Here is a 13,724-nt window from a genome sequence, read left to right as displayed (position 1 = left end):
TCATTTAACTAAAATATATTTTCTTACACATTTTTGGAACAGATGGTAGGCAAGAGCAGCCACCCAGTGGAATAAAATGTACACTGATTAGTTGTCTAAAAGTTGTAAAATTAATTACCTTCCTTCATTGATGAGTTCAATAAATGCAAGTCCTGCATTCTTCTGAATAGAATTTTGCCATTCCTAAAAGGAGAAAGCAAACCAACTGTAAGAAAAATGAGCATGTAAACAAAAGTAACATCTGGTTTAAGGATCATGTTGATCCTAATAACTTCCACGTGATATTACTTCTAAACCTTTCTAAAAGATTTTTAACAAATGTTATTTTGCAAGAAATCAAAACTTTAAAAGCAGTCCTGTATTACTTAGTTAAAAAGGTGCTTTTGAATTCCTAGTGATGCCGACTAAGATAGAAAGTGAGATCACAGGGACAAAACTCACTGTGACTGTAAAATATTGCTTATTTTACACTCTTCCTATGGCATATTTAGAATATGCTTTAGATAACTTTTTGGTTATTAATTTATTCTAGTGATTTCATTTTTTTGGTCTTTTTAATATAGCTGGCAAATTGAATTTTTTGGATTAAAAATTATATCCCTTTCAATGGTACTATAAATAATACTTGCCTAATATATTTTTATTAAAAATCCTTATTGATCAGTCATGCCACTCATCTATAGACTTTTCCTCCATGATTTTCCACTAATTAAGTGCTGGCTACAAATTCACCTTGAGGAAACACAGTCTCCATGTCAACCCTTCACTCTGTTCCTGATCACTTTCCCTTTTAAAGCTTTGCACACATGCTGGGAATAAATGTGGTCCCCAAAAGTAGGTACTTAGTATGTAAACATTCTCTGTTCTAAGTAAATTTGTGAAGAATTAGAAGAAAAAATCATGAATCTATATTTCCCCAGGAGAGAGAATCAACAACTTGGAAAAAGGGACATGATAGTCTGGGGACAGTAATGATCTAATAAAAGCCTAAATGACTCTGTTTTTAGCAAAGCCATTGTGTTTTAGCTGCCATAACTTTTATCCAAATGACAAGATCTTTGTTGCATTTTACTGAACTCATTAAAACTTTCAAATCATTTTTGTCAAAAACAATTGTTGGCAACACTTTTTCCCACATTTTAACAAAATGATTTACTACTCTCCTCATATATTTTGCATTAATTGAGGCACAGCATTAGGCGAAAGTCTCCAAAGAAGAATAAACAAAAAGAGGATAGAAAGACCTAGGCTGATTCTTGGGAACCATTCACAAGTTTAAGAAAACTTAAGTTTTAGAAAAGGCAGCAGTTGAAAGGGACAAGAAAGGATCTAGAAAAATTAAAGAACAGATGCAAAATATTATAGCATTATTCAAAAGAAAATAATCCATGTATAATATATTGGCTCAAGAAAAAAAAATACAAGAAACTTTAATCACTAATATCATTTTTTTAATGATTAGGAAGTTAAAATTCTACTGTATGTAAACTGCAAAATTAAAATATGGTAAACCACAAAATATATGAAACACAAAAACAAAAGTACAAAAATCAAAAAAGATGTCATTCCAGAGGAGGGTAAGGAAAGCTCTGGTGGTAGAGTCGGCACCAGAACCAGGGGCTGGCACTAGAGCTGGTGCTGGCCCAAGCTGCAGAACTGGCCCAGGAGCGATGCCTGAGCTGGCTCTAGCTGTGGAGAGACTCTATCTCTGGTGCTACTGCTGGATATGTTGCTGAAGTTGGCACTAGGTGTATTGCTGGCCCTAGCTCAGACAGTAGTGCTAGAACTGGTTGTGAATTGGCTCCAGTTCTGGGACTGACTTTAATTCTGGCACTGGTGCCAGGCCTGGTGTGAGAATTGGAGATAAGGATGACTCTAGATCTGGAGCTGATACCAGCTCTAGAGCTGAAGCCAGAGCCGGCACTAAGAAGCAGCTGGTACAAGAGCTAGTGCTGGAGTTGGCTCTAGCTCTACAGCTGGATCTACCTTTATCCAAGAGTTAGTGCAGGTGCTGGCTCTAGCTCAGAGGTGCTGCCAGGACTCGTTCTGGAATTTGCTCTAGCTCTGGAGCTGCTGCTAGAGCTGGTGGTACAGTTAATAATGGAACTACCTCTATCTCTGAAGCTGGCTCTAGTTATATAGCTGGTTCTAAAGCTTACTCTAGTTCTAGTATTGCTACTGGCTTCAGCTCTGGAGCTGGAGCAGGTCCCAGAGCTGTATGTAGCTCTAGAATTTATGCTAGAACTGGCTCTAGCTCTACAGGTGCTAGAGCAGGTGCTAGAGCTGACATATGAGCTGGTGCCTGAGCTACTAATATACTTCTGAAATCATTACATAGAGTTGACATCCTGACATGAAAGACAAAGACCAAGACAATAGTACAGAAGGGATACTAGGGACAAAAACAACAAAAAAAGAAACCTGAAAATTTAAAAAGAGAACATAAAAAGAGACAGCTTAAAAAACAAAGTTGAAAACATCTCCCAGAAAATAGAACACAAAGATAAAAGAGTTGCAACAATAAGAAGAGAGATAAAGAAATAAGGAAAGTGGAGAATCTTCTGATGAAAGACCAATATCCATTGAGTAGGAATTGTAGAAAGAGTGAATAGGGAACATGGAAGAGAGGAAGTTATCAAAGTAATTTAAATTATTTCCTAGGAATTAAGTACATGCCATAACATCCCCAGCAAAGAACATCATCATAAAATTTTAGAACAGGGTTAAAGAAAGGGTTAAAGGGTTAAAGAAACGGCTTACAGGAAAAAAATATCTTTATACAAGGAATCAAGAATCAGACTTACACTAGACTTCTCTAGAGCAAAACAGGAAGATAGGAGAAAAGAAAACAACACCTTCAACAGCACAAGGAACATAATACTCAGAACATTATACCCAGCTAAACTATCCATAAAATATGAGGACAGAAGAGTTACATTTTCAGACATACATAAACATTTATTTTTCATCCACTCTTTTTCAAGAAGAGAGAAAAAGAACCTACTGACGATGTGTTCTGCCAAAATGAGGAGTAGATCAAACAGGAGAAACAAGATAATGTTGTGACAGCCCCAAAATCTCAGGGGCTTAAAAAACAAAGGTTTATTTCTTGTTCAATTTCCAAGTCCACTGTCTGTGTTCTGCTCTGCTTCATCACCACCCTCACTTTGGGAGCTAGACTGACAATGTAACCAGTGTCTGGAACACTACAGGCAACCAAGGTGGAGGGAAAAGAAAAGAAGTTTAAGTATCACTGGCTCTTACAGTTTCTGCCCAGAAGTAACACATGTCACTTCTTCTCACATTTCTGGTCAGTCACATGACCAAGCTTCAGTTCAATGGAGCAAAGGAGTGCAAACCCACCAAGTGCTCAAAATGCGGGAAAGAACCAAACGTGAACAACCCAAAACATGACTCTAAGGGAAGAAATCAGATAAAAGGTGGATACAGATCTAAGAAACAGTTTACAGAACTATTGTAAAGCTAACACAGTTTCTGTGAAGAATCAGGAGAGACTTGTATGCAGCCTAACAGACTGTCAAGAAGGAAATAATTTCATCAGATTATAGAGAGGTTTTGAATAAGGAAGATGTATTTTGAATGAAAATTTAGCATTGCAATGTATATATTTTTTCTTCCAGAATTGTTTTTGTGAAGCAGGCAACATAATTCCTAAATTTCTTTAATGACAATATAATGCAATTGAAAGGCTTTGTATTTGAGTTCAACTCTTTCTTCAGAACTCTTTCTTCAGAAAGAGTTCAACTCCTTCCTCAAGTTACAGAATTGCTCTTTCTCAAAGTTTCTTACCAAAGAAGAGCTCACATTGGAGAGGAGGATTGGAGTCTCATCCAAGAGAATTTTCTTGAAACTTTTTGTGATGGTGAGACTTTCTCACTTTATTCTCCCAAGTTTTTCAGATTTTTCTTTTTTTAATTTAAGCATTAGAAACCTATCACACCGTTTGTCTATTATTACATTGTCAATTTCACATGTCAGAAAAGTCAGGTATGATGAACACACAAGAGAGTTCCCTGGATCTGGCGATTAGAATGCAGTGGGTGAAAGCCTGATTGCGCTGGGCTGACGAATGAAAGGGAATTGAGGAAGAGAAGGTAGTAACCGGAGAATATGCTTTCAAAGAACTCTGTGGTGAAAGCTAAGAAAAAATAGGATAGGAAGCTGAGAGAAAAATCGGTTCATAGTTTTAAGGGCGAAGAGACTTAAATACAGTTGTAGACCATAGAGAATGAAAGAGTCAGAGAAACACTGATTACAAGAGAGAAATGGTGACAGGGAAATCTTGAAGAAGGCATTAAAGAATGGGGTGTCCTGGAAAGGAATAAGGATACTTCTTTCTTCAGAAAAAGAGTAAAGGAATAAGGATACTTCTTTCTTCAGAAAAAGAGTAAAACTAGGGGTAGAAGAAGTTTTTCTTTTCTTGTTCACATATAAAATAGTCCACGGTATTCAGGAAGGGACCCTGACTTAAGTAACCCAATTGTAAACTGTAGTGTAATTCTTTTCCAGAAGAGTGTAAACTCCCTGGTCTTATTTGCCTTGGTCTTGTGAAATGAAATGTGGTTTTAAATCTTAATATTTAATTTTTAGCACCAGCTACAGTATGAGACACATAAGTAATACTCAATAAATACTATTATTGGTGATTTATTGGGTAAGCTGCAATTCACATGCAATTCACCTCTTGGTATTATCAGAGATGTGAGGCCATATGACAGGTAATAAAACCTCTTAAAATGTTCCTATTAAGAATGCTCATAACTAATTGAACATAAGTGTTTCTCTACTCCCACAGAAGCATAATCTAACTGGGCTCTTTTTCTGTGGAGACATGAAAGAGCATTATTAATCACGAAAAGAAGAAAGGATCTATCTCTCTTTTCTTCCATCCTCCATCCATAGGGAGGGAAGATATTTCCTGTCCTCCTCTGAGCCCAAGCAAAAAATTTTACAGGCTCTGTCTATCTTGCTCTTCTGTCACCTCTAACTGTCCTGTTATTTCCTCAGACATAAGTAGATATCAAACACTTATGTGATACAGGATTTTAAGACAACAAAAGCCGAAATGCCAATTTTCTAATATAAGAGTTTAAAACTTGGTAACTTAATAGTATTTTCCATGTCTCTGCAACTTCATTTTTTTATGTTTTATATGCACGTTATATAATTAGATTTTAGATATTGTATCTTTGAAGGAAGAGCCATATTTTATTTGTCTGTGGTAACCACAGAACCAGAAGAAATAGATGATGTAAATTACACAGTGACTATACTACAGCATTAAGGCAAAAAGAGTTCAATTCTAGAAGTTTAGTGACATTAGATGGAAAACACAGAAAAAATCCTTATTTATAAAATTTATATTATTATGTGTATAAAATATTATATTTCCTGGTATCTTTTTTCTAGGTTCTACTAGTTATTTGCTTGCCAAACATGAATACTTTCTTCTCTACCACAGAAGCCTACTGGTTATGTTTTAAGATGATATGGCTGGGAGTACAAGCGTAATTTTGCAGGCCTTGACCTAAGTAAGGACCAAAGTAGATTTCACCTAACATTAAAAGAGTATAATTCAGTTTTTGAAGATTTTCAAAATTCTTCATCAACTACAACAATCAATTTGGACAATTTCAATTTATCAACTCAATTTCTGTTAACTACATTAACTAATACTAACAATTTGTGAGGTCCAAAAAATGTTACCGGTTGTCTTTCCTTAAGAAAGCGAGTTTAAAATTTTTATTTTTCAAACTGTGGTAGGAGATAAAAGTCCCAGGTAGGAGACATACTAAGTCCCAGGACATACATATTCATCTCCCTGGATTCTGGGAGGAAAAAAAAAAAAGCCATGTAATTTAATTTAAAATTATAAGTAATATAAGAATAATATAGTAAAATACAAATTTTTAAACATAACAGCATAGAATGTTCCTGTTATGGTGGATTGCATGGGTTACAGCCTGTATCACCCTTTCATCCACTGCATCCCAGGGGGCTGCTTCAATAGAAGAGTTAGAGAAGGAATGACTTAAGACATAAAAGTAGCAGTAAAGCTAGAAATTTTAAACATACATTTTCATCAGCTGTTTTCTGGAATTTTGCATGAGACTTATTTATTTTAATCTCTAATTGTTATGGTGAATTTTAAATATATCTCATAAGGCAATGAGGAAAACACAGTGTATTTCTTTCAGCTACTTTAAAAAATGCTAAATGAGAAAGAGAAAAAGGGAAAACAACAAAACGTTCCTCACAAGATAAAGTATATTTTTCCTCTCAGAAAATCTTAGGATTGGGGCTTCCCTGGTGGCGCAGTGGTTGAGAGTCCGCCTGCCGATGCAGGGGACGCGGGTTCGTGCCCCGGTCTGGGAGGATCCCACATGCCGCAGAGCGGCTGGGCCCGTGAGCCATGGCCGCTGAGCCTGCGCGTCCTGAGCCTGTGCTTCGCAACGGGAGAGGCCACAACAGTGAGAGGCCCGCGTACAGCACAAAAAAAAAAAAAAAAAAAGAAAATCTTAGGATTGAATGAGGGTTTTAAAGCGTGTTTAATGATTTCTGAATGACAGTTGTACAAGTAGCGCAAATAATCAATTTTGAGGGCATCTTTAGTTGAAAAGTCTAATCTCTTTACACTCTTGGCAAAATATGGCATACAGTATTGGGTAGTAAATAAGAATGCATAAGTGTAAAGAAAAAAATGAAATGTGAAGGAAAAAGTAACCAAAGAATAACAAACGGCATATTCCCCTTCGGGTATGCTATTCTGTAGATGAATTTTTAGATCTTACTCCTATGAAAAAGGGCAATATTATAACAAGAATTTATGCTGGCAAAGCAATAAATCTTAAAGTATGTAAAGAGAAAACAATTTTAAAACTTTGGAAATGGAAAATGGGATCAAGCCTACATCATTATTTTCTCAGCACTTAACGTAACTTTTATTTCTCATGGAACATTCCTTCTGAAATATAATTATTTATAATTTGTAGTGATTTCTCCCCACTAGATCATAAACTTGTTAATAAAAGAAAGGATCTTGTTTTATCTAACTATGCACATCTAGTAAGTAGCAAGTGTCTGGCATACTGTACGTACTCAATGTATCTTTGTTGTTGAATTGAATTTATTTCTCCAAAATCTATGGTATCACTTAAATCTGTGAGTTCTCAATTCTGACCGAACAAAAAAATCAACAGGAATGTTGTTAGAAAGCACCAGTCATATCGGAGTAGTCTCTAAGGCTAGGTAGGGCCCAGACATCAGTATTATTATAAAGTTTCCCAAGTGATTGTGACGTGAAGTCAGTGCTAAGAACCACTGACTGTGGTCACTTCGCCCTCTCAACAAGACTGCACACACACACAAACCTCAGCATGCCTAACTTGCCAGCATGGAGCAATTTAGTTATTATGAAGTGATGTGTACTTTTCTCTTCAAATTGTTCAATTATTTAAATTCCTTCTAATCATTTGTAAAATAGTATACTATTGCATCATAATTACATCATAATTACTGAAGTGTCTACATCTCTAAACTAAGGCCATTACTATAGTCCTTTCCAGCTCTGACATGGTATTTTATAACCATAAATGATATTTTTGTAAGACTGAAAGTGTTACCTTAAAATGAACATGTAAAAAATATGAGCAACGAATTAGGTTATGCAGTTATTATATTCCTTTACACTGATGCACGTTTCAAAAACTATTTCTTAAATGCATATTACTATGTAACTGATTCTAGAAGTTTCAAAAGAATAATTAGGTATAATATTGAAAGGGGAGATACGCAAAGCTTTGTGACAAGAAAAGTACACAGCACACAGGAGGAACTGAATGTCTGCTGTAGTTGCTGAGGCATAAACTACATTGAGAGTTAAGAAATGGGATATAGATGGACAGGGAAAGGAAACTTTAATCACTGTCCTAGCTCCCTAACAATTCTGACATGTAGAATTAGAGAAATTACTTAAAACAAGGCAAATGGATACATGAGAATGTATACAAAAGGATAATAATATAACTTATCGTCATTTCAACAAAGTCAATTTCTTGGCAATGACAGGAAAAAAGTATCTTTAAAAATCTTATCTACAAATCATTCCAAAGTCTTCTGCCATTTGAGAAAACACACACACACACACACACACACACACACTCACTGGCTCCGCTACTGAAGAAAATGAACAGCCATAAGAAAAGGTGTAAATTAAATGTGGGCATCAAATTTTTATCTTCATGGGGAAACATACTAAACTGGGTTTGGATGCCTGCAGACAGCTGCCAAGTCTTTAGACAGTTTTGTCACAATTTTTTAACTCTTCTACATGGATGTATAACATTGCCTCAAGATGAAGGACTTTTTCAAAGAATTGGATATCAAGTTAAAGATCCTTTGAAACTAAACACTTTGAAGACAAATAGGTTCCAGAAGGATGACAATGAAATCCCTATGTTCTCTTCACAATCACTTTATGGCAGTTAGATAACCCAGTAGAAATATCAGACCCAGCACATAATTTTTTTCCCCCACTGGTTTTTCCTCCTCTCTGTCAGTTCAGTGCACACTTCTCATTCCCTTTTGTTTTGTGTATAATTAAGTAAACCAACTTAATGTCCTTAGAGACTTAATCCATCTCAGATTCTTTGAAAATATGGAAAATATTTCAAGGTAAAAATGGGAGGTTAAATTGAGATATTAAGTCTTCTGGAACTCCAGAATTATTTTTTACTTTCTATATCCTTCATGTCTACTTATCATTAATTGCCACTAAAAGAAGTATATTCCTCAAAAAATTTTATAACAAATGCTCATTATAACTGGCATGCTTATAAATTCTGTGCAATGTTAGAGAAATTAATAAGTACAAGGACTGAAGTAAAAATACTATGCAGAGAGAAAAACAGAAATGAGTGTTTTCAATGTATGCAAAAAATAAAACTAATGAAAAAAATATGCAAGTATTCAAAGTATGATTTTTTTCATTTCCATTGCTTATTTTTATGAACATCTTACTAAAAGCATTGTAGGAAAAACTGAATATAAGAAATGAATAATCAATGATCAGTATAAAGAGATTATCGATATGAAGGTCAGCCATAGAAAAATCATTACACAACATGAAAATATACCAAGTTGATTACTAAAAGAAGAGTTGGTGTATCATATAAAGATAAATACAGTGAGGTTTCCCAGGATCTCAGTATGTGGCTAAATTGTATAAATAAATTTAACACAACTTTTTTTATTACAAATATTCTTATGAACATATATACACATACACATATATTTATGTTTGTACTTATGATTAAAAATAATTCAGATTGTTTCACAATATATATGTTTTAAACAGAGCATTTTCTATAACTATGAATATATACAACATACAAACACATGTATACTGTGTTCTAGAGGATACTCCTTCCTTATTACCTGCTACTAGAAATGATCAGAAGAAATCAAGGAAATGATAACTTTATTAAATAAGAAAATAGAGGAAATGTTTCATATTTTAAGATCTACATAGGTAGGAAAACAGTAAAAGCTAAAATAGGGTTTTTAGAATGTAGTTTTGAAGAAAAAGAACTTTTAAAACTTAAAACCGGGAATTCCCAGGCAGTCCAGTGGTTAGGACTCCGCTCTTTCACTTCCGGGGCCCGGGTTCAATTCCTGGTTAGGGAACTAAGGTCCCGCAAGCCTTGCAGTGCAGCCAGAAAAAACAAAACAACAACAACAAAAATGAAACCAATAAAACAAAATCCTGTACTTGTCTATAATCAATGAAATAACAATGGCTGTCTTTCTCTAACTGATATGATTTATCATGAAAAATATAATTTACATTTATATAACAGAATACATTTCTTAAGAGCTTACTATGTCTTTGAGTCATGACTGATGTACAACCATTATATCTTAAGTTTATAGTACTGTTGGTATCACTCTTGATGATGGTCTTTGAATGTCATTTTTCTAGAGCTAAGAATAGGTGTATCAGAGAGTGATCCTCAAAACTTTATAACTTAAGAATAAGATACAGTAAGATATGAATATAAGGGAAATTATACCATTAGCATCGAGAGCTCTAAACTGTATACAACTATCATAAAAGTGCTGGGTATTACTAAACTACTATGCAAGTTTAGCTTGTCAAAAAACGTTCGTAGATAACCTAAAGATAAAATAGACATTTAATATTTCTCAAGATGTATTTTGTGAGACCTATTAAGTACCGATATTTTGTGGCTACCACCCATGCTTACACAGAAGCAAGAAATCATTATGAAAACTGCCTTATTTTCAAGAATAAATAGGGAGCAACCATGTTGCATTGAGCTGTTGATGCTTTATTGTTTGCTTGGCTTATACACTCTCATATACCAAACTCGTAGCACACATGATCTCAATTCACGCCTTGGCAAAATAATAAATTACTCTATGCCACTTATCTATGCTACCATTTAAGAACAGCAGGAACTTCCAGTTTAAATCTTGAATGTTAAGACCTTGTGTGCAACATTATCATGAAGCAGAGCTATGTGCAGTTATATTAAAATACTTTACATTTATTCATGAATAATCATGCAGCTATAGGCATATAAGCCAGCATGAGAATTTTAGTGTTGTAGAGAAACTTAGGAATTGTTCTTTTTAACCCAGTGCAAGAATCTTTGACACACGATTAGCTGATCTTTGCTTGAAGACCTATAATATTCAGGGCTTCTGGAATACCCTGTTCTACTTTTAGACCATATTAACATTAAAAAAAGAAAAGCACAGATGTTCATCTATGGAAGAAAGAGCTGTGCTGACCAATACAGCATCTACTAGTCATGTGCAGCTATTACAAGCACTTGACATGTGGCTAGTGTGACCTGATATGTGTTCTAAGTATAAAATATATGCCTGATTTGAAAGGCTTAGAACCAAAAAAGGAATGTAAAATATTCCACTAAATATTTTTATATTCATTATATACATGTTGAAATTATATTTAGGTTAAATAAAATACATTATTAAAATTAATCTTTTTTTAAAAAATATAACTTATTATTTAATTTATTCATGCAAGAAATATTTAATCAAGCATATACTGTGTGTCAGTCTCTCGTTGACCCTGAGCTCTGAGTGGTATCTGATTATATCTGCAGTTAAGCCTTTTATATGGACTCATGTTAAAAAAAATAATAGGGATTGGATTTTATTTTAGCTCTACTATTCTTTTTTTTTTTTTTTTTTTTTTGCGGTACACGGGCCTCTCGCTGTTATGGCCTCTCCCGTTGTGGAGCACAGGCTCCGGACACGCAGGCTCAGCGGCCTATTAAAATTAATCTTACCTATTTCTTTTTTACCTTCTAAAATGTGGTTATTAGAAAATTTAAAGTTGTATGTGGCTCACATTATATTTTGGTTGGACAGCACTGCTCTACACTATCAACTGGAAAACATAATTTGTAAACTATTGTTGTTATAACAGCAATTTTTGCTTATACTAATAACAAGAAAAATAATTTTGCACTTACGTGTAGAAATATAATTCTAAAGGATACACATTAAATGACTAATTGTTATTACTCCTGGGTAGTGAAGTTAGGAGGTAACAGGAAATTTTATTTAAACTTGCAATACTTATTCTAAAATTGCTTTTCTTTTAATTTGCGGGGACTACTTTTATATTAAAAATCATCGTAGGCATCTATGCTCAACTGATTTTCAACAAGAGTGCCCAGACCATTTGATGGGAAAAGAATAGTCTCTTCAACAAATGGTGTTGGGAAAACCAGATAACCATTTGTAAAAGGATGAAGTTGGTTTCCTATCTCATACCATACATAAAAATTAACTCAAAATGGATCAAAGGCCTAAATTTAGGGCCTAAAATCATAAAACTATTAGAAGAAAACATAGGGGAAATCTCCATGAGCTTGAATTTGGCCACGGGTTCAAAAACATGATACCAAAAGCATAGGTAACAATAACAAAAATAGATAAACTGGACATTGCTAAAATTTAAAACTTTTGTGCATCAAAAGACACTATCAACAAATGAAAATAACCCACAGAATCAAAGAAAATCTTTGCAAATCATATTTTTGATAAGGATTTAATATCCAGAATAAATAGAAAACACCTTCAACTCAAGCACAACAACAAAAAAACAATGAAAAATGAGACAGGACTTGAATAGTTATATGAAAAGATGCGCAACATCATTAGTCATTAAGAAAATGCAAATCAAAACCACAATGCATGCTCACTAGGAATGGCTATAATTTAAAACCAACAAAAAAAAAATAGAGGGAGAGAGAAAATAACAAATGTTGGAAAGGATATGGAGAAATCGGAACCCTTGTTCATTCCTCATAGAAATGTAAAATGATACAGACATTATGGAAAACTGGCAGTTCCTCAAAAAATTAAACACAGAATTACCAAATGACTCAGCAATTCTACTCAATTATATACATTATACCTGATAGTATAAGCCTAAAAGAATTGAAAATAGATATTTGTTGTCCAATGTTAATAGCAGCATTATTCGCAATATTCAGAAGGTCGAAACAACCCAGTGTCCATCAAAAGATTAACGAATAAACCAAATGTGCTACTGTACATAAAATGAAATACTGGTGAACCACAAAAAAGTATTCAGTTCCGATACATGTTACAACATGGAAGAGCCTTGAAAACATTATGTTAAGCAAAACAAACCAGACAGAAAAGGACAAATATTGTTTGACTCCCTTTATATGCTATATAGAGAACAGACAAAACATAGAGACGAAAAAGTGGATTAGAGGTACCAGAGTCTGGGAATGGAGATCGGGAGAATTACTGCCTAGGGGGGCAGAGTTTTGGTTTGGAATTCTGGGAAATAAATAATGATGATGGTTATACAACATTGTGAGTGTAATTAATGTCACTGAATTGTACATTTAAAAGTGACTAAAATGGCACATTTTATGTTATATATGGTTTGCCACAACAAAAATAAATAAATAAAATCATCTTGGGGACTGTGTTCTTCTTTTATTCATGAATTAACTCAGTAAGTAATTAATAAATATCTATACTAAGTGCTGGACACTGCAAGATGTGGAGGACACAGGGAGGAGCGAAACGGAAGACTTCACAGGCAACAGAAACATAAAATCTTGTTATGGTGTAAGTCTGTAGCATAATTGAAATGAATAACATTCATAATGTGACCCTGAATGACTCTAAAGCCTTGTCATCCTTAAGTAGCCTTTCTTTTCGGATAACTTTAAAAAATTATACAATTCAAAAATATCTCAATTATCGTTAAATAAATATACTGATGAGACTATACAATACTTATTTTCTCCATTGGTTGAATGAAATGCTTCAGATAAGGAGGAAATACTTGGCATGATGCTTACTCTGAAAGAAACTCCAATGTAATGGATAAAGAAAATCATACTTTATCACCTATGAGAACATCCAATTAAAACATGTAAACAGGTACCTATATTTACTATCTAGATACATGCACTTCAAATGCTGAAGGAAAGGATGGAGTGATTAAAATCATATAATAATACACCAGAAAAGCTTCATGAAAGAAAAGAGTTTGAAATAATTGGGAAGATATGAAGTAATAGTAATAATTCTGTATATTGTATTTTGATAGTGGTAGTGGTTATATCAATATAAGGATTGAAATAGCATTGATCTATATA

General features: G+C 34.0%; 1 protein-coding gene across 4 annotated transcripts in view; it reads right to left on the bottom strand.

Moving 5' to 3' along the window:
- The window catches only part of NBEA (neurobeachin), a 613,622-nt gene that overhangs the window by 325,049 nt on the left and 274,849 nt on the right, over positions 1–13,724 (bottom strand). For all 4 annotated transcript variants that reach the window (XM_081214387.1, XM_081214388.1, XM_081214389.1 and 1 more), the window contains one exon: positions 119–183. In XM_081214387.1, the coding sequence (XP_081070513.1) occupies positions 119–183 (65 nt within the window). The remainder of the gene's footprint in view (positions 1–118; positions 184–13,724) is intronic.

Source organism: Mesoplodon bidens (assembly GCF_964165515.1).
Source record: "Mesoplodon bidens genome assembly, chromosome: 17".
In the NCBI taxonomy this organism is placed as follows: Eukaryota; Metazoa; Chordata; class Mammalia; order Artiodactyla; family Ziphiidae; genus Mesoplodon; species Mesoplodon bidens.
The sequence above is the reverse complement of the archived record's forward strand: the minus strand, read 5'-3'. Positions and strand labels throughout refer to the sequence as shown.